This window comes from Heptranchias perlo, chromosome 32 (genome assembly GCF_035084215.1).
Source record: "Heptranchias perlo isolate sHepPer1 chromosome 32, sHepPer1.hap1, whole genome shotgun sequence".
In the NCBI taxonomy this organism is placed as follows: Eukaryota; Metazoa; Chordata; class Chondrichthyes; order Hexanchiformes; family Hexanchidae; genus Heptranchias; species Heptranchias perlo.
In genome coordinates this window covers 18,127,641-18,149,684 of record NC_090356.1, presented here as the reverse complement: position 1 = coordinate 18,149,684, position 22,044 = coordinate 18,127,641, and the positions used below count along the sequence as shown (strand labels likewise).

Genomic DNA, 22,044 nt, shown 5'->3' with positions numbered 1-22,044 from the left:
TGATTTGGGCTATTTCAGTAGTTTAGCAGGAGTAGAAACCTGACTGGAAAGATTCAAACATGGAGTTGAGGGAAAGATGTGATGTCATGTACCCCAAAACCATTATATAGGATAGCTCAGAGCTGTAAAATTAGAACCTCAAATGTATTACTGAGTACTTTGGTGCTTTTTGTAGTGAGAAACCAAGGTGATGGATGAGAGAAGTAGTGATTAGGTGAAACAAAGTTTGGGTTTTAAAACCATGTAGATTGTAGGGGAGGGAGTGAAGACCGAGAGATAAGGAATTCCACCATTTTCAGATACTGAGTAAGAGGGAATTAGAGTAAGAGATAGTGTGATGTGTCTTGATTTCAATACAGCGAAGATAGAGGAAGGACATATAGGACAGGGTATTTGGAGCTTAGGAGGAGCAGAAATATTGATCAATGCATCCCCACATTCCAAAGGCGTTTTCACTAGAGGCTGGACCCTCAGATAATGATATATCCAAATCTTTCTTTACTATCTGTATCTATTGCTCTGGGAATTCCTCACTATTGATTTTTAAATAGTGACGTGCTCTGGAAAAGAGCCAGTGATTATCTCCAAGGATCAATAACCTTCTCATTTGAACCCTAGAACTTTTAATTTCCATTTTTGACTCACCTGCCTTTGACAAATGCCACGTAGAACGGGGAGGAGTAGAAGTTCACAAACTGGAACACAAACACTTTAAAAGTGAAAGCATCATCGAACTGCGTCTGTGTGCGGTGCATCTCTGCACAAGACATAAAAGCAAGTATCAATATGTAGTCTGGGAGCAAGAATGAGCATGTGTGTACATGTGTGTGTAGGACAATTAGTGTATATAAATACACTTGCACCCACACAGAGTTGTACATCCAGTGTGTACACAAACAGGCAGCATACATTCTGACATGCACTATTACACCCCCAGTTTATTCACATACATTCAGGCTTGCATTCACACATAGTCTGCCCACACTCTGGCATACTATGTGGCTACAATATAAATATGATTTACTACTCTAATATAGATGGGTATGTAATTATAGACTCCCTGTTTAATCAGCAGCATTGTTCAGTCGCTTTCAGGCCAGTTTCAGAGGGCATTTTGAGCAGCAGGTACAGGTCAGCAAATCCCATTCAGCTTGTTGCTGATTGGCTTTAACTGGTCCTGTGCAAACATGATGATGTTGTACACTTGTCACTTGTGCAAACAAACTGCTCTTGTTTCAGCAAATTGACCTTTTCAATCACTTTTAACTTGTGAAAGCTTCATTTGTGCCAAAATATTCCACTTATGCAAATACACGTTTCGATTCCACATGCTCCATCCTTGGGGCTTCCCAAAGATCAGGGCTGAGTGCCTCATTTGAGGGCACTTTAAAGTACTGATATATTCCATTGGGAACTGGTAACAATCTAGATTGAAACTGGATAGAATGGTGTCAACTGGGATTTATAATGAACATCAAAGGGGCGATAAGTAACTGTGTCTGAGTTGCATCTGACTTGGTCCTAGAGCTGACAGAAAGGGGACGGAGCCATCAACTTGTTTACACAAGATGGAGACCGACTCCAGATTCACTGTGCAGGTGGCCTGTGATAGCTTCCTTACCCCATCTGGTGAGTTTTTCCGCCAGTGAAGTGTAGATCTGGCCCATCAGCAGGATGAGTACAAGGTTTACCATGGAGCTGCTGATGTTTGCAATGTTTCCAGCCTGTCAGAGATTAATGTGATGCACTGAGTACAGCCCCAACAATCACTACATGTTAGACACGATGTAACACAACAACTATACATGAGGAATGGACACTTGTGAGGAACCAGAGGGCTTCCACCACCAGTACTACCCCATCAACAGTCAGCGCCTTTAGGAGAGGAGGAGAGAAAATTGGATCTTAATGCTGTGTGCGAGGAGCTGTCCTGGTGGTCCAACCAGCAGGTACTTGCTGTTGCACTATTTGAAGACCCCCCGCAACTCCCACCAAAGAGTTAAGAAAATTCAGGATTTTCTGCATGGAAGTCAAATCTGGATATTATGAATACCACTGGCCACCACTGGGGAAACATCAGAAGTGACATTTATCATTAGCATGAGTGACACAGGTTGCAAACCAATTCACAAATGTCAAAATATATTACGTACTTAAACCAAATTGAGTTAGTGACCACCTGAGATTAATCTTCAACCAGTTCCCCACTACCGATCTGCACCTTTAATATTGAAGCCATGCGTTTCACCCAAAGGCAGGACATTTCCACTGTCTAATCAGAATGTCCACCACCACAGCTGGCTTGTACTTGTAGCTTTCTCACTCAAGTGGTACACAGTCTGGTTCTAAAGTTGTGAAAGGCCAACAGTAAAACTGCCTCAAATAGTGCTACATAGGGGTTGCTCTGGAGCACTAAATAAACCTGTACAAGTTCACTACAAGTTCATGTGATAGCACAGAGGAAAGAGCTGGTGTAGCAATAAGGTAGTGTAAAGTGAATAGGTGGAGCTTCAATGATTGATGTGTTTCTTAATAATGTCAAGATAGTTTTTTCAGACTTTCTTTTGTGAATTTTGTGCACATCAAAGTCCTGGATGAGACAGTTGTTCTCCCAGCTCAACATCAGCAATACTGAAGTGTCTTCAGCCTTTGCCACAAGCCCTGCTCCCATGCCACTAATTCCATCCCTCTTCCCAGCCACTTTCTCAGACTAAATCAGACCATTCACAGTTTTGGTGCCTTGTTCAAACCTGAGTTGAGCTTTACATAGAATTACATAGAACTTTACAGCACAGAAACAGGCCATTCGGTCCAACAGGTCTATGCCAGAGTTGATGCTCCACACGAGCCTCCTCCCACTTTACTTCATCTCATCCTGTCAATATATCATACTATTCCTTTATCCCTCTTGTACTCATCTAGCTTTCCCTTAAATGTATCTATGTTTATCGCCTCAACCACTCCATGTGGTAGCGAGTAAAGAAGTTTCTCCTAAATTCCTTATTGGATTTATTTATAACCCAGATTCCATCCACTGTCTGCAACATTGCCCACCTCCAATCCTACATCACTAAAACCCTTATCCACCCCTTTGTCACCGCTAGACTCAACTCCTCTAGTGCTCTTCTTGCTGGCTTTCCACGCACCACCCACTATCTGCTCCAACTTGTCCGAAACTGTGTCTCACGTATGTTATTCCACACTAAGGTTTCTTAGCGTCACTCCCTTCCTCACTGACCTACATTGGCTTCCTGTTCCCTAATGCTTTCAATTCAGAATCCTTGTATTTATGTACAAAATCTATTCATGGCCTGTCCCTTGCCTCATGTCATTTCTGAAATCTCCTCCCCGCCCTGTATCCCCCCCCTGAACACTCTGTTCCTCTGACTCTGGCCTGTTGTGCATCATCCTTCTCTTTGCCAAACCACCAGTAGTGGTATTCTTCTGCTGCCTCAATCCTACTCTTTGGAACTCCAACCCCAATCTCTCTCTCCCCTCATTTAAAAATCACCTCAAAATTCATCTCTTCAACCTAACCTTTGGTCATCCCTCCTAATCTCTTTCTTCCTGGCTCAGCAACTGTTTTCATTATACTTATTTGTGAGACTTCTTTTTACATGAGAGGTGCTCTTTAAGTGGAAGTAATTGCTGTTATTAGAGCTGGGGAACGGAGCATTTTCCATTTCAAACACTCAGTGTCAGCCTCGGTCATTTTCAGGCCAGGTACAGCATGAATTGAATGTACAATAAAGCTCCCTCTACACTGCGCCATCAAGCACAACCAGCATGAGTTAGATACAGAGTAAAGCTCTATGTCCCATCAAAGTCTCCCAGGTAGGTACAGCACAATTAGATGCAGAGTAAAACTCCCTCAACACTACCCCAACAATGTGCCTTTGCCTCAGTGTCAGAAGAGAGCCTCCTATTTCACCAGTGTGACATTTTCCATTTCTCACATCCAATGGCACCTGAGTGACATTGATAATTAGTGCTGTTAGGAGCAGTGGTCACTAGGAACTGGATTTTAGGTTCAAGACATTACAATAAGGTAAATTATTGTGTTTGGCTCCCGCAGCAGAGCTTCATGCACTGGGAGCATGAACATGCAAATTGACCCTAATTTTTTTAAACGGCGTACAGCAATCACTGTACAGGATGGATTACCCTTCTCTCACCTGGGTCATTAGAATGGCATTGCCTGTGTGGTACATCATCATACTGATAATCCCACGGTACATGATCACTGTCACCAGGAAAATCATCACTACAAACAACTGGGCAGGGCAGGAAAAATGTGAAATGGAAAGAGTGATAATCAAGGTCAGAATTAAGGGATAGAAAGAAAGAGAAAGGGTTGGAGGAGAGAGAAACAGTAACAGAGGAGATATAAAATAAAGAGAATGAGAAATGGAAGAACAAGAAAGACAGAAAGAAAGTTGCAAGAAGAATGAGAGAGTGAATGAGAAAAGAGTGGAAAGGAGAAACAAAAAGCCAAAAAAGGAGTGAAGGAGAGAATAGAAATAACTATTAGTATTTCATCAACATTTTTAGAAGCAATAAATCCCAGCTCAATTAAACCAGCAGAGCCCAACAAGCCCCCACCACTCCCATTAAACCAGCACAGCCCAATACCTCTTAGCATCCCCCAATAAACCAGTACAGGCTAGCACAACCCCATTAAACCAGAACAGCCCATCACCCTCATTGAACCAGCAAAGCCCACCACTCCCTCCATTAAACCAGCACAACCCATTATCCCCGTAAAACCAGGAGTGTTCTTTCCCAACAGTGGAAACACAATGTGAAAACTTTCTTATGCCCAGCACTGTCCTTGATCTTAATGAGCACCGAACAGGTCAGATTGCTCCTCTTTTGCATGAAACCCTGTGTGCTGGGCATTAGCAACTATTACAATTCACTTGTCAAGAGCAAGTGCAGCAGTAGAAGTGAATATGTGGCAAAAAAAAAAGACAAGTAATTCAAACCCTTCCCTGTGTATATTTGCTTACGCTCTACCTTCCATTTTAACATTCTGAGCCTGGTATTATTAGTATTTTGGGGTGTCAGTTGATGCATTTACTTTATGTACTGGTGCTAGTGCCAGCCCCAACTTTGGTTAAATGAGGTGGCTCTGCTACGAGCAGTTCAGGGGAAAACCACCTCTGCTAGAACAACAGTGGAAATACATGTGGCAGTCAGTATGGACTGCCACTATTTTATCTCTGTGCGAGTGGGCTGCTTACTTGGCCTGCCCATGTTTTCACAAGTTTTCTCTGTACAGACTTACCCCAGCAAATGGTGAAGGTCTGTAGTCAGGAATGAAAGTCATAATTCTTGGCTTTTAAACAACTGCCCATGAATCTGAGTCTGGACCCCAGGTTCTAACAGACAGGAGCACCCAAAGGCCTAGTTCTTTCTAATAAAATCTGTCCTCTCACCATAATTATAATAACCATGGACCCTGTGACGATCCGGGACACACGGTCTTTCTCAGGGAAATGCGGCTCCTTGATCCCAGTGATTGGATTTTGTTCCATCGCTGGTGCCATTGCTGCAAACTCAGGTCTGGGGCGTTCCTGCAGGAAAAGAGATTCTGTTACTGAGCAGATCTGAGTGCTAGCCTCAACTCTCTGATATCTGGTAATATCATCCTTCATTTCACCCTGTTGTTAACACCCGGTGCCACTACTGTACACAAACGTTGAAAAGAATGGTTCAACAATTGGTTTAGGGGATCATTGAGTGTAATCAGTGGTCCAAACCATGACATTTTTGAGCAGAACCTTTTGCCGCCAAATAGAACAAAGCCAAACAGCAGCTGATGGAAGTCAAGCATTTGCTTTCCAACTGCACGTGGCACATGGGAGAGGTGCCTCTAACACCCAGCTCTTCTTTCTTACATTGCAACCACTAGTGGAGACAGTCACCCACACAAACAACATTCCCTCCTCCTCCCTCAACACATCACTATCGCAGTTTCTGGATCTGATTGAATCCTTTCCTGTCCTTGCAAGGTATATTGTAAATTGGCAGAAATCAGAAATTATGCCATTTTGTCCCCATATTGCCTTCTTGGTATCATTCAGCACTCTCTATTTAGATGGGCTAGAAAGGCCCTGAGTAGCTGGGGATCATGTTTATATTTGGAGAGATTGATTGGGTCATTATCTCCAGGATGCAATGCTCAGCGTGGATTTGTATCAGTGCGCTGCCCCAGAGTACATCAGTTGTCTACAGCTGCTCAGAAAATCGACTATTTCATTAACACAAGATCATCAGCCGCCCCTGCTGGTTATTATGATTTTACGCAATGTTTTTATTTTAATTAGACTGATAAAGCCAAAGCTAAACAATGAGACTGTAACATTGCCCAGAGAGGGGGTAGCTTCCCAAACCACTATCTGCAGGCCTCATGCACCATCCTTCCACTGGGATTATTTTTGTGTCAGCCCCACATCATTGAAATCACCTCAGAAGATATGAAAAATTAGCTGATTTTGCTGTCAGAGGAAATGTTGAACTCTCATGTGATTTGCCTTTAAAGGGAGAATTAAGCTTTCAAGGATCTTGACCTAAACCAGACAGGACTGGACTGGACTTAGGGCTGGATCAGTTGATACTTCATACTTAATTTTTAGTCTCACCTCCTCCTCCTCAAAGTTCATGCAGTCCCAGTGATGTGCCAGAGTGGCATTCTTACGCTTCCAGTACTCCAGGAAGGTCACCGCCCAGAAAGACATGAAGATGCTGAAGAAAACAGTGCCAGGATGGTCAAAGAGGTAACCCAGCTGCAGAGGACAGAGGTAATGAGGCAACAACAGACAAGTCAGAACTATGGTATTTCCCATTAGGAATGTAAATCTTTAAGTAATGTGGTCAATATTGAATTATGTTCTATTAATTAACATAGAGATTATATCTATCAGGAAAGACTGAACAGGCTGGGGCTCTTTTCCCTAGAAAAGAGAAGACTGAGGGGTGACCTAATAGAGGTCTTTAAAATTATGAAAGAGTTCGATAGGGTAGATGTAGAAAAGATGTTTCCACTTGTGGGGGAGTCCAAAACTAGGGATCATAAATATAAGATAGCCACTAATAAATCCAATAAGGAATTCAGGAGAAACTTCTTTACCCAGAGAGTGGTGAGAATGCGGAATTTGCTACCATAGAGAGTAGTTGAGGTGAATAGCGTAGATGCATTTAAGGGGAAGCTAGACAAGTACATGAGGGAGAAAGGAATAGAAAGATATGCTGATAGGGTTAGATGAAGTGGGGTGGGTGGAGGATCATGTAGAGTATAAACACCAGCATAGACCCGTTGGGCCGAATGGCCTGCTTCTGTGCTGTAAATTCTAAGTAATAATGGGTATGAAGACCTGTCAATTTTTAATGGGTTCACAATCGGCATTGGTGATTGTTTGGTGTTGTACACACCTGAGGACAGACTGGTGATGAATAAATGGCAACTTACTTGCCCACAGGACTACCCTGAGGCGGCAATGAGCGAGTGACAAACTTTCTTTATTTTAGCTCTTTCTCTCCTTTCTCCTCCTTAGTATGAAGTGAGAGAGAGAACTCCAATGCCAGGCAACAGCCAGCACTTCCATATAGCAAAGGTGAGTCCATTCCTGTTGTGAGAGTGAATGTGTTATGTTACACAGATAGGGTAGTCCTGTGGGCAAGTAAGTTGCCATTTATTCATCACCAGTCGGTCCTCAGGCAGCGAACAGCCTTCTGTAATATCTGTACAACACGGATACTCCGTGGCACTGATGTGAAAAGCTGTGGGACTCACATCATCAATAAGATATTAAAGAATGTTGGAGCATATATACAGTTGACCTAATGTAGATACAAAAAAGAATAGTTACACAACCATAGGCACCATTATATAAACACATACATACAGTTACACAAATAATAACCACAGTTTTAAAAGACTTACTTCAGCCATGGAACAGATCTCTGAAATATTCCAGGTGTCACAGGTGTCACAGAGAGGACACATGAGGTACTGGCTGTTGATATTACAAATCTCTTCTCTGTAAAAAGGAGAACACATGATTAATGTACAGCTTTGTGTGCAGTCTCTCAGCCACACCACATGTATATTCTGCACAGGTCTTAATGAACAGGGTTGGTAATTGCTTACAGGGGCTGAATGCCTTCTCTTTTCCCCACGTTATTTTTCACCCCAGTTTTCTTCCAACCTTTCCTGAAGACAATGAATCAATCTGGGGTACCATTTCACAGCAGCCACCCTTGGGTACCTCACTCAAATGGCCAATCTACATGCACAAGATTAAATGAGAGTGGGTTACTTGACCACGGTGGACATCCAACCACATCCAAACCTATCCTCACCCAATATATATACACACAGAGCTTGCCAGATAGTGATCAGGAGCAGAAACTGGGCCTGATATTCACCTCCCTCGCCCAGGAGCATTGCCATTTGTAGCACCCCCTTTTCTGCCCCAAATTGGGGATCTGACCCTGGGGCTTTCCTGATCTGTTTGACTCTGTTCTATTCTAGGCAGTGCATTTATCCACTGAGTTACCAGGCACAGCTTTCTTACATTCATATTCTATTTGCCTGATGTTGTTCCAAAGTTTTCAATGTCTGGTAATCCAGGACACCTGAATCTTGTCTCTGATACCCTATATTTAATTATATAACTTTTATGATGTTAGCAAATTTGCTAATTTTACAAACCAATATGTGGTGCTTTCCATTTCTCAGCAATAAATGCTATTTGCGTTCATCTGCTCAGTTGTTAAGCTTTTTATTAGTAAATTAATATCAAAATTTACTACATCTAATAACACAAGTTACAACATCTAATAACACAATTCACTACATCCGCCTCGATTCCATGAGATTCCATTTTAAGTCTCGTGAGGAATTTTATCAAAGGCTTTCTGAAAATCATAATATACAAAATCCACCACACTACCATCATCCATCGACTCCATCACATATTCAAACTAGTTTAATGAATTTCTTGTGATGCCCTGCCTTTATTCTCACTAAATTTCTTTCAAAGGCTCTTCCATCAGAATCAGATCTAATATTTATCTAATTAAAAATGTTAAGCTGTAATTTATAGAACCTTGCTTTTGACCTTTTTAGAGTTTGTGTCACATTTGCCAACTTCTGCTGCTTTCGTACTAAATTTCTGTCTGATAAGATCCACCACAATTCCATCTCTCCACCGTCTCTACTTCTCATTTCCGTTAGAGCCTCGGATGCTTCTATGCCAGTGCTTTATGTTCTGCTGCTATTCACTAAATATCACTCTCATGAATTCACATTGAATAACGAGAGTGTAGGAAAAGTGCTGAAATCTTTTGTTATAGAAATGATTGTGAAAAAAATCATTTAAAAATTCCCCCAGCCTGTCAGCCTCCCAACTTTCATCTCTCTTATCCTTAAGGGGTCCTACATGTTCCTTCACACTTCACACACTTTGCACACACCCAAATAATCAGGTGTTCTATCAGTACAGTGATACCTGGGATATCTTGGTTTAATTCCAGAGCTCTAGCAGATTAAAAGCTGTGATACTTTAATTCTGCTTATCTGGGTTGATTTAGAATTAGTGCCAGTGAGAGTTGTTCATTCCAGTAAATGTGAGGCTATTTTGTTGGTAACTGCATGCAGTTTGGTGGATGTGTTGCTCCTGCAGCTCATTGACTTACGCTGGCTTGTTCGTATTCATTGACATCAGTCCAGAAATGAAAACAAACGTCCCAACTAGGGCAGCAGGGAGAAGCCAAGCGGTGTAAAAACCTGCAGAGAAAGACATGAAAGGTTCCAAGTACATTTGAAAATGTGGTTAACTTTCCAACTGTTCCCATCATCACTTGGATTATTTTGTGTCATAACATGGCCAGGTACTGATGGTCAATACAACCAGAAGAAATCTGCCCAGTTACCAAAAGTGCACTGTCTTCCCCACAATTTCATCATGTGAATTCTGCAAATACTTTCGGGAAAAGGGAAAAGTCACAAAGACTAAAGAGACTCCAGTGACTAAAATGGTCCTTGTGGTCTCTGGGATACAAGAAACACATATGGTAGGCCTTATCCTTCAATCTCTCCTCACCATATCCCTCAAACCCTTCTCTCCAAAAACACATCTAATTGTCTCCCGTCCACTTCAATGGCATTCCCCTTGGGTAAAAAATTCCACCTTACTTCCCTCCTTACTCTCACCTTCTTAATTTTCAATCAATCTCTCTCTGTGGTTGATACACACATTAGTTGAATGATGCTGCCAGGAGTGAGCAGATCTATGAAAATGTGCATTGATGACAGGTTCAGTAATACTTAGCTTCCATAACAAAGTAGCAATACCTGGCAGAAGTTTGTGGTGTATGGCTACAGGAACATTACCTTGATTCAAATTACCTTGCTTAACTCTATATAAAGTGGAGTCTGCTGAGCCAGGCCTTATTACATTTATTGTTCAAATTGCACCCAGTACAAGCCTGGCCCAGATGAGGACACAGAGGAGAGGCAGTTTTGGGCCCATCATTATAAATGTATAACTCTGACTGTTTCTTAGTCATTCCTTACACAAGAAACCATAGAACAAGGAACTCACCCAACCAAGCAAAGTAAATGGCAATCTTTTCTCCAAAGTACTCTCGGATGTGATCAAGTGGTTGATATTTACACCATTTGGACCAACGAGCCCAGTACATATACAGACTTTGTCTTGGATTCAGATCTTCTGGAGGTACTTCATACTCTGGCAACTCATATGGACCCTACAGACAGCACAAGATACATCAACATACAAAAAGAGGTTATGAGTATTGAGAGAGGTCATCAATGCACAACCATGCAGAGGCTATCAGAGAAAAAAAACTAACGGTGGAAGAAATGATCAGACTTAGATTCAGCCTGCAGTTGACAGGCAGCCACTCGCCAGGGATTAATACATTCCATAGTCCCTACTCTGTCACTCAAAATATATTTGAAATATACGTTTCCATTATCCCAATGTTTCTTACCTCATGAAGCGGGAAGGCAGAAGCAAAGACTCTTTCGTTTAGCAAGCGATCAATCCCAATTTCTGCTCTTTTCCTTTTCCCGTACACTGTTTTGGCCAAAATTTCATACAACTGAAACACAGAAAGATGCAGTGACTCACAAAACCTACATTCACATCACACCCCAGAACACCAACCCTACCCCAATGCCCCTCCGACATCTCAATGCATCCCTCTCAAATATTCCCACCAAGTGTCCGCTCTGGTTCAAGAAGGCAGCTCACCACCACCTTCTCAAGGGCAGTTAGGGATGGGCAATAAATGCTGGCCTTGCCAGCGATGCCCACATCCCATGAACGAATAAAAAAAGTCACATTATTTCTCTTCCTAACACTCCACCCAACAACCCTAAACAACTCCACCCCATCCAATACCCCACTCAACATCTCCAAAAAACACCCTACCCAGGACTACTACCCAATCCCAATCAACACAACCATCCAATACCCATACTCATATCACATCCACCCTACACCACCAAACACCTGCAGCCAATACTCACATTACCTAACTGCACAGCACCTGACCATTCCCTTTCACAACACCTCACTGTTCCATTCATAAGCCACATCCCCTCTTACCTACACACTAAACCCCTCAATCCCTCACTCTCCTTTACCACCTCCTCCAACCAACTCACTAATGCATTGCCACAACCCACCCATTGACTGATCTCCGCTCTGTCAGTCCTACATACCCTCAGTCATTCTGTCTCAAGCTGAAACGAATTTCAGACAGAAATATAGTAGTTTCATTATATGCTTGTGCACACACTGTATACACATAATTTTAACAACACAGTAGTTCTTAGGAACAGAAGGCGCCAGTCGGTTCATTCTTTTTTAATAGATCAACCCACCTACCCACTTTCTCACCACATTCCCCCCCAACCCCACCTACCCACTATATTCCTCCCAACCCCACCTACCCACTTTCTCACTATATCTCCCCAGCTCCACCTACCCACTTTCTCACTATATCCCCTCAACCCCACCTACCCACTTTCTCACTATATCCCCTCAACTCCACCTATCCAATTTCTCACTATATCCCCTCAACCCCATTTACCCACTTTCTCACCATATCCCCTCCACCCCACCTACCCACTTTCTCACTATATCTCCCCAGCTCCACCTACCCACTTTCTCACTATATCCCCCCAGCTCCACCTACCCACTTTCTCACTATATCCCCCCAACCCCATCTACCCACTTTCTCACTATATCCCCCCAGCTCCACCTACCCACTTTCTCACTATATCCCCCCAGCTCCACCTACCCACTTTCTCACTATATCCCCCCAACCCCATCTACCCACTTTCTCACTATATCCCCCCAGCTCCACCTACCCACTTTCTCACTATATCCCCCCAGCTCCACCTACCCAATTTCTCACTATATCCCCCAACCCCACCTTCCCACTTTCTCACCATTCCTCCGTCCCTTTGGTCTCCACAAACATATCCCTTGAATCCATTCATGCTGTCTACTTCAATGTCCATCCCTGGCAACTTACTACACAATTCATCTTCCCTTCTGCAGACTGTCATACTGTCGGCCCTTAAGAGGGTACAGAAGAAAACAACAAAGACAATTCTAGCTCTCCAGAATTTAAGTTATAGAGAAAGGTGAAGGAAGTTGGGAATAAAAACAGAAAATGCTGGAAATACATATAAGGTCAGTCAGAATCTGTAAAGACAAAAGACAGTTTAAGATGTTTCGGGGTGGAAATTCCTATAGGCCCAATTGGAACTTGGGCCTCATTAAAAATATCTGTGCAAGAAGCACCTCTGAGGGGAGCTCATGCATTTTAGGAAAATTAATATTGGGCCATTTGCCTTGGCTGCAAATCGAAGATAAGTCCTGGGGGGGGGGGTGCTGGGGTGTGGACCAGCAAGGGATGGGAGGGGTGTACTATGGAGTCGGATGAGCACTACTGCTCCTCCAGGCTCCAGAGCAAAGATTTTTTTTAAAAACTTACACAAAAAAAACTTACCAGCCACTGAAGAATCCCGAGCAAGCTTGGCTCCTGCTCCGCTCGTCACTATCCAATTTTGGTGAGGGAAAAGAAAAATTTTTGAGGTGGCCTCAATGAGGGGGACTGATAAAGCTGATCCAGGCAAATAATTCAAATAAATAAGTTCCCAGGGAAGGTAACTGATGCAGACAATATAAATCGGTTCATGAGACACCTGATGTATTTCTAGACAGAAAGGGATTGATGGGTATAGTGAGAAGATGGTGTCCATCTGTTTAAAAAGTCACAGGTTATTGGGGCCAATGGCCTTTTTGTGTTCCTAAAAATGTTTATGTTCTTACGTGCCACACTGTGAACAGCTCCCACACACAGATACCGTACTGTAAGTGTGTGTCACTCTCACACACACACACACACACTTGTGTCATTGCACATTTACATTCACATAAATTCACAATGAGACTTACAATCCGGTGACGCTGTGTGTTAGTAAAGTACACCTTGTGATTATCGCTTCCCAAAAACCTGTAAAAGCAAAAAGAAAGTGTAATTTTGTCTTGAACAGAAGTGCTAAATATTACCAAAGTCTCAGCACGAACACTGTGCACATGATACTAAAATCGTCACTTCATGGAATCACCAATTCAAATTGGTTTTCATGGCACTCTCTACTTCATAGGCAACAACTTGTGGAGACTTTGGGGAAAACAGGATTGAGCTGCAGCCCATATGCACCAGCCAAGACTGAGAGCTGGTATATAAAGATTCTGAGGGGGCTTGACAGGGTAGATGCTGAGAGGTTGTTTCCCATGGCTGGAGAGTATAGAACTAGGGGGCATAGTCTCAGGATAAGGGGTCAGCCATTTAAGACTGAGGTGAGGAGGAATTTCTTCACTCAGAGGGTTGTGAACCTTTGGAATTCTCTGCCCCAGAGGGCTGTGGATGCTGGGTCGTTGAATATATTCAAGGCTGAGATAGATAGATTTTTGGACTCTAGGGGAATCTAGGGATATGGGGATCGGGCAGGAAAGTGGAGTTGAGTTCAAAGATCAGCCATGATCTGATTGAAAGGCGGAGCAGGCTCGAGGGGCCTTACGACCTACTCCTGCTCCTATTCCTTATGTTCTTATGGTGTCCGGTTGCAATATTTAACCAACATCTTCCTAAAACACAGTGGAGAACAGTTGTAAACAACCTCAAAGCTGTAGCACCCAAAGAGATCAGAGACAATCTCCTTGCTCTTCTTCCTCAGCCTGGGTAGTCTCCAAACATCCACCTCCTCCCATAGTGTCAGGTCTAGTTCTCTTTCTCTCTCACACACACACACACCTTGGGGTCAGCCAACCCCACCTCATTCTGACTCACATTCTTGGCAGCTGGATTTACACACTATGTTGCGCAGTTGTCAGTGAGCGGACACTTCCTCAAAGCTACCAAGGCTTTGCTTTTTGTTGCCATGCAGTAGATTTGCTTGGAGGCAGGCCCCACAAAAACTGCAAAGCCTTTCATATCTGTGCTTTCTCCCATGTTTAGGTCCCATCCCCAAAGCAAACACAAGACAGTCCACTCCTAGATCTCTGCCAAAACTGCTCATGAACCAGTCACTGAGAAGTACACAACGGTGGCGGGACTGACTCAATCTCTTGCTTGAGGAGAAACGGGTTGATGCTCCACTTGGTTTCTCTCCCTGATAACACAGCTGAGACTGGCAACCCATGACAAGCGCAAGTTGCTAGTCCAAGTGTTGACTTTACAGCTCTTTGCACAATTCCACGGTGACCACAAGCACATTATGTCGAGGAACATATCAACATCACAGAATGGAAACACATCACAATAACAATCTCAAGGACCCTTTCCACTCATATATCTCACACACACGCTGGAACTGGAACTATACTGATAAACCCTTGACTGACGAGAAACCTTCTTAGCAACCACAGATCCTACTGCATAAGTAAATCAATTCCACTTCCTGGTGGTCATTGTCAGTATCTGTCATGATTGTCTCTCCTCCTGCTTCCTTACTCAGCTGTGGCTCAGTTGGTAGCACTCTTGCCTCTGAGTCAGAATGTCATGGGTTCAAACCCCACTCCATAGACTTGAGCATATAATCCAGGATGACACTTCAGTGCAGTACTAAGGGAGTGCTGCACCGTCGGAGGTGCCATCTTTCGGATGAGACGTTAAACCGAAGCCCTGTCTGCCCTTTCAGGTGGACGTAAAAGATCCCATGGCACTATTTCGAAGACAAGCAGGGGAGTTATTCCCAGTGTCCTGGTCAATATTTATCCCTCAACCATTGAGTTACGTCGAAACTACAGCACAGAAACAGGCCATTCGGCCCAACTGGTCTATGTCGGCGTTTATGCTCCACACGAGCCTCCTCCCTCCCTACTTCATCTACCCCACCATCATAATTCTTCTATTTCTTTCCCCTTCATATGATTATCTAGCTTCCCCTTAAATGTATCTATGCTATTTGCCTCAACTACTCCTTGTGCTAGCGCATTCCACATTCTTACCACTCTTTGGGTAAAGAAGTTTCTCCTGAATTCCCCATTGGATTTATTAGCGACTATTTTATATTTATGACCTCTAGTTTTGGACCAACATCACTAAAACAGATTATCTGGTCATTATCTCATGGCTGATTGTGGGACCTTGCTGTGCGCAAATTGGCTGCCGCATTTCCTACATTACTACAGAAACTACACTTTAAAAGTACTTCATTGGTTGTAAAGCGCTTTGTGACATCCTGAGGTCATGAAAGGCGTTATATTATTGCAAGTCTCTCTTTCTTCTTTCTATTACAGACTCCATGATGCATAGAGAGACGTGTCAATGATTCCCTCAATAAGGAGCATTCCCCCAATTACTTACTTGTCGAGCTTGGATTTGCGGAAGGCACAGGTGTAGTAATCCACTGGCCTGTTGGGGACATGCTCGGACAGGATATTAGGGATCTTGACCTTCCTCAGGATTTCCTCCGATGAATTCATGCAGGGATTGGGCTGTGCCTGTAGATAAAAGGGAAAATACTGAGCAACTGCAGAACATTCTGAAGCTGGAGGGTGAACAGCCGGAGGTCGTGGTCCATATCGGTACCAACGACATAGGTAGAAAGAGGGATGAGGTCCTGCAGGCAGATTTTAAGGAGCTAGGAAAGAGATTAAGAAGCAGGACCTCAAAGGTAGTAATCTCCAGATTACTCCCGGTGCCACACTCTAGCAAGTGTAGAAATGAGGAGGATAGAGCAGATGAATGGATGGCTGGAGAGATGGTGCAGGAGGGAGGGCTTTAGATTCCTGGGACATTGGGACCAGTTCTGGGGGAGGTGGGGCCTGTGTAGGCCGGACGGATTGCACCTCAACGGAGCTGGGACCAATGTCCTCGCGGGGAGGTTCACTAGTGCTGAGGGGGGGATGGGGAGTGTTTAAACTAATTTGGCAGGGAGGTGGGCACCAGGATGTAACATTGGAAAGGAGAAACAAGGTGCAGAAAGGATTGGGAGAGAAAGATAGCAGTAGAGCAAGAAATAGTATGGTAGTAGATGGGGCCAGACTAAGACAGAGTACAAGAAAGCCTAAAATAGGTTTGCAGTGCATGTGTGTAAATGCACGAAGTGTGGTAAACAAGATTGGTGAGCTGCAGGTTCAATTAGCCACATGGGAATATGAGGTTGTGGCGATAACGGAGACCTGGCTCAAAAAAGGGCAGGATTGGGTACTAAATATTCCTGGATGCAAGGTATTCAGGAAAGATAGGGAAGGGAAGAAAGGAGGAGAGGGGTGGCAGTATTGATTAAGGAGATTATTGCAGTGCTGGAGAGAGAGGATATCCTGGAGGGGTCAAGGACAGAATCTATTTGGTTAGAGTTAAGAAACAATTGAAGTGGCATTACATTACAGGGGCCAACAACTAGTGGGAAGGAGATAGAGGAGCAAATTTGCAGGGAAATTATAGAGCTGAACTTGGTTCTGAGGAATGAGGTGGGCCAAGTGGAGCAAGTGTCAGTTGAGGAACATTTAGGGAACAGTGATCATAGTATCATAAGGTTTAGAATAGCTATGGAAAAGGACATGGACCACTCTAAAGTAAAAATACTCAATTGGAGGAGGGCCAATTTCAGAGGGATGAGAACAGATCTAGCCCAGGGAAATTGGAATCAAAGATTGGCAGGCAAAACTGTAAATGAACAATGGGCGGCCTTTAAGGAGGAGATGGTTCAGGTACAGTCTAAGTACATTCCCACGCAGGAGAAAGGTAGGGCAACTAAAGCCAGAGCTCCGTGGATGACAAAAGAGATAGGGAGTAATGTGAAGCAGAAAAAAAAGGGCAAATGACAGATGTCAGCTTGATAACACAAGTGAGAACCAGGCTGAATATAGAAAGCTCAGAGGGGGAGTGAAAAAGGAAATAAGAGGGGCAAGGAGAGAGTATGAGGATAGACTGGCGGCAAACATAAAAGGGAATCCAAAAGTCTTCTATTGGCATGTAAACAGTAAACGGGTAGTAAGAGGAGGGGTGGGGCCGATTAGGGACCAAAAAGGAGATTTACGCATGGAGGCAGAGGCCATGGCCAAGGTACTAAATGAGTACTTTGCATCTGACTTTACCAAGGAAGAAGATGCTGCCAAAATCTCATTAAAGGAAGATGTAGTTGAGATACTGGATGGGCTAAAAATTGATAAAGAGGAGGTACTGGAAAGGCTAGTTGTACTTAAAGTTGATAAGTCACCCGGTCCGTATGGGATGCATCCTAGATTGCTGAGGGAAGTAAAGGTGGAAATTGCGGAGGTATTGGCCATAATCTTCCAAACATCCTTAGATGGGGGGGTAGTACCAGAGGACTGGAGAATTGCAATTGTTACACGCTTGTTCAAAAAAGGGTGTAAGGATAAACCTAGCAAGTACAGGCTGGCCAGTTTAACCTCGAAGGTGGGGAAACTTTTCAAAACGATAATCTGGGACAGAATTAGCAGTCACTTGGACAAGTGTGGATTGATTAGGGAAAGCCAGCACGGATTTGTTAAAGGCAAATCGTGTTTAACTAACTTGATAGAGTTTTTTGATGAGGTAACAGAGAGGGTAGATGAGGACAATGCAGTTGATGTGGTGTATATGGACTTTCAAAAGGCATTTGATGCCGCATAATAGGCTTGTCATCGAGATTGAAGCCCATAGAATAAAGGGTGCAGTAGCAGCATGGATACAGAATTGGCAAAGTAACAGGAAGCAGAGAGTAGTGGTGAATGTTTGTTTTTCGGTTTGGAGGGAGGTGTACAGTGGTGTTCCCCAGGGGTCGGTGCTGGGACCACTGCTTTTCTTGATATATATTAATAACTTAGACGCGGGTGTAGAAGGCTCAATTTCCAAATATGCAGATGATACAAAACTTGGAAGTGTAGTGAACAGTGAGGAGGATAGTGATAGACTTCAAGAGGATATAGACAGACTGGTGGCATGGGCGGACACGTGGCAGATGAAATTTAAGGCAGAAAAATGCGAAGTGATTCATTTCGGTAGGAAGAACGAGGAGAGGCTCTCTATTGCTCTCTATTCTGAGAACAGCAAACTCAACTAAGACCACGGGTCAAAGCTGGTGCCTTCCTGGCCTGTATGGCTCATTTCAAGATCCCATTGTGTTATTATAAGTCGTGTCTGTGAAATATGAGTGGTTGAAAGTGTTTTTGTGATATGAATGTAAAGTCCCCCACTGACCTGCAATGGAGCCCTCATACACAACTCTTCTGCGTAATACACCAGCACATCCCAGGGAGCGCACAGCTTCAGGTAATGGATGCTTTTCCTCTCACTGACGGTCTCATCCTAGGAGACAATTACATGAAATACCTGTAGATTATTAACCACATGGATATCAGCTAAGACATATAAACCAACACACATATTGTTCCCTAGCTGTACTTAAAGTAGATAAGTCATCCAGTCCAGATGGGATGCAACCTAGGTTGCTGAGGGAAGTAAGGGTGGAAATTGCGGAGGTGCTGTAGATACGGGGGGTGGTGCCAGAGGACTGGGGAATTGCAAATGTTACACCCTAATTCAAAAAAGGGTGTAAGGATAAACCCAGCAACTATAGGCCAGTCAGTTTAAACTCAGTGGTGGGGAAACTTTTAGAAACGATAATCCGGGACAGAATTAACAGTCACTTGGACGCGGGTGGATTGATTTGGGAAAACCAGCACGGATTTGTTAAAGGCAAATCGTGATTAAGTAACCTGACTGAGTTTTTTGTTGAGGTAACAGAGAGGGTAGATGAGGGCAATGCAGTTGATGTGGTGTATATCGACTTTCAAAAGGCGTTTGATGAAGTGCCGCACGGTACGCTTATCGTCAAGATTGTGGCCCATGGAATAAAGGAGGCAATAGCAACATGGATACAGAATTGGCTAAGGGACAGGAAACAGAGAATAGTGGTGAACGGTTGTTTTTCGGACTGGACGGAGGTGTATAGTGGTGTTCTCCAGGGGTCAGTGCTGGGACCACTGCTTTTCTTGATATATTTTAATGACTTGGACTTGGGTGTACAGGGCACAATTTCAAAATTTGCAAATGACACAAAACTTGGAAGGGTAGTAAACAGTGAGGAGGATAGTGATAGACTTCAAGAGGATAGAGACAGGCTGGTGGCATGGGCGGACACGTAGCAGACGAAATTTAACGCAGAAAAATGCGAAGTGATACATTTCGGTAGGAAGAACGAGGAAAGGCAATATAAACTAGAGGGCACAATTCTAAAAGGGGTACAGGAACAGAGAGATCTGGGGTATATGTGCACAAATCGTTGAAGGTGTCAGGGCAGGTTGAGAAAGTGGTTAAAAAAGCATACGGGATCCTGGGTTTTATAAATAGAAGCATAGAGTACAAAAGCAAGGACGTCATGATGAACCTTTATAAAATACTGGTTCGGCCACAACTGGATTATTGTGTCCAGTTCAGGGCACCACACTTCAGGAAAGATGTGAAGGCCTTAGAGAGGGTGCAGAAAAGATTTATTAGAATGATTTCAGGGATGAGGGACTTTAGTTACGTGGATGGACTGGAGAAGATGGGGTTGTTCTCCTTGGAACAGAGACGATTGAGAGGAGATTTGATAGAGGTATTCAAAATCATGAAGGGTCTAGACAGAGTAGATAGAGAGAAACTGTTCCCATTGGTGGAAGGGTCAAGAACCAGAGGACATAGATTTAAGGTGATTGGCAAAAGAACCAAAGGTGACATGAGGAAAAACCTTTTTACACAGCAATTGGTTAGGATCTGGAATGCACTGCCCGAGGGGGTGGTGGAGGCAGATTTAATCATGGCCTTTAAAGGGGAACTGGATAAGTACTTGAAAGGAAAAAATTTGCACGGTTACGGGGAAAGGGCAGGGGAATGGGACTAGCTGGATTGCTCTTGCATAGAGCCGGCACGGACTCGATGGGCCGAATGGCCTCCTTCCATGCTGTAACCTCTCTATGATTCTATGATTGTAAATCAGACACCCATCACACACAGAGGGCTTGTCACATATTGAGTATTTGCAGTGCTGCCATTGGGCCTCATACACTGAGAACCTGTCACAGTCACATTGCCCTGGGCCAAGTATACTGGCAAAATAGAATATATGGGTAAAGTCATCGACCCACACTCCAGTGGGGTGGGGGCTACTGTCAAAGGGAGCGCTGGATGGAGAATCAGCACTTCACTGTTGTGGTCCTATCTCCACCCCAACTCTCTTTGAGCAATTCTCCCCATTGAGACCATACAATCAGTGAGTTTACTCAATAATTTGTAACCATATCACTGGAAAAAAGATGGGGGACTGAGGGGGATTTGCTGGAGAGTTGCACTCATACGCCCACCAGGAAATTCCATTTTTTAATGATAGCACATGCTTCATATAAACTATCTGGATATGTACTTAAAAAGAAACTACCAACAGAAACTCGTACATCAAATCATAAGCATAAACAGTTTTATTCAACACTAGGTACTGCGTATTGAGTCTGTTTAACTACCCTTTGAACCTTGTTTCAGAGAGTTCTGGCGACTCTCTCAGTGGGGTTACATTTACCTTCCATTCCCAGCAGTGTTACACTCCTTGCCTTGCAGTTTGGTCGATGCTGAGTTAAGTCTGTTTCATTCCCCACGGACAAATCAGCTGTTTCTGCTCGTGGTTATTTTTTTGGAACAGTTTTTTTTGAATCAGGAGGTATTCCTTGGGCTGTTTGAAATAGGGTTGCCAACTCTGGTTGGGTATATTCCTGGAGGTTTCGTCACATGACCTCTTGCCTCACGCTGCTCCCCCCCCCAACCCCCACACTCCTGTCATTGGTCCACCCTTCGCCACATCACCTTCCCATGCCAGCTGGAAAGTGAACGGACTCTTTGTTACTAGATTGGATTAATCTTGACTGTTAGCGAAAATTTTCATAACTAATAAGCGAAAGTGTTCAAAGAAAATGAAAAAAAAAACATTTTTTTAAAATTCCCTTAGGATTTTTCACCTGTGTTACTTGCAGCAGTGTCCTGGAGATTGATTTTTAATTTCTTGAGACTCCAGGACGATTCTGGAAGGTTGGCAACCCCAGTTTAAAATTAGGAGGGAGTGGGATTGGGCCTGTGGGCTGAGCATCCCAGAACTAAAGTACAGCTGCTAATCTCCTGACACTGTACCACTACTCCTAGGGGCACAGGATGTTACTCCCTCACCTCCTCCATCAAGAGCCCCACATTCTGCAAATTATTCACGAACTTGTTCCTCCATTTCTCATGTTTGTTGAACACGTTTATTTTCGCCATGTCTTTCTCTTCTTTTTCCATTTCCTGATATGTGCACTTCACCTTCCGCTTTTTTGGCTTTGTTTTTTTCACCTCCCAAATCAGCACGAAATCTGAAATGAAGAAAATCACGCAGTGAGAGACATGTTAAACACGAGGTCCTCGTCAGCTGATGAATGCAGACCACGTACTGGGCACCTGTCTCAAGAGCACTCTGCT

At 43.6% G+C, this 22,044-nt stretch overlaps 1 protein-coding gene across 1 annotated transcript in view; it reads right to left on the bottom strand.

Annotated features, from left to right (window-relative positions):
* Window positions 1-22,044, bottom strand: part of ano11 (anoctamin 11) — a 39,438-nt gene that overhangs the window by 12,419 nt on the left and 4,975 nt on the right. The window contains exons 3-17 of the mRNA XM_067970053.1: window positions 21,757-21,938; window positions 18,763-18,870; window positions 15,922-16,058; window positions 13,506-13,563; window positions 11,023-11,133; window positions 10,611-10,776; window positions 9,703-9,793; window positions 7,946-8,042; window positions 6,645-6,788; window positions 5,439-5,576; window positions 4,220-4,274; window positions 3,429-3,458; window positions 2,262-2,272; window positions 1,622-1,724; window positions 646-757 (exon numbers count right to left, since the gene is read on the bottom strand). Of these exons, the coding sequence (XP_067826154.1) occupies window positions 646-757; window positions 1,622-1,724; window positions 2,262-2,272; window positions 3,429-3,458; window positions 4,220-4,274; window positions 5,439-5,576; window positions 6,645-6,788; window positions 7,946-8,042; window positions 9,703-9,793; window positions 10,611-10,776; window positions 11,023-11,133; window positions 13,506-13,563; window positions 15,922-16,058; window positions 18,763-18,870; window positions 21,757-21,938 (1,543 nt within the window). The remainder of the gene's footprint in view (window positions 1-645; window positions 758-1,621; window positions 1,725-2,261; window positions 2,273-3,428; window positions 3,459-4,219; window positions 4,275-5,438; window positions 5,577-6,644; window positions 6,789-7,945; window positions 8,043-9,702; window positions 9,794-10,610; window positions 10,777-11,022; window positions 11,134-13,505; window positions 13,564-15,921; window positions 16,059-18,762; window positions 18,871-21,756; window positions 21,939-22,044) is intronic.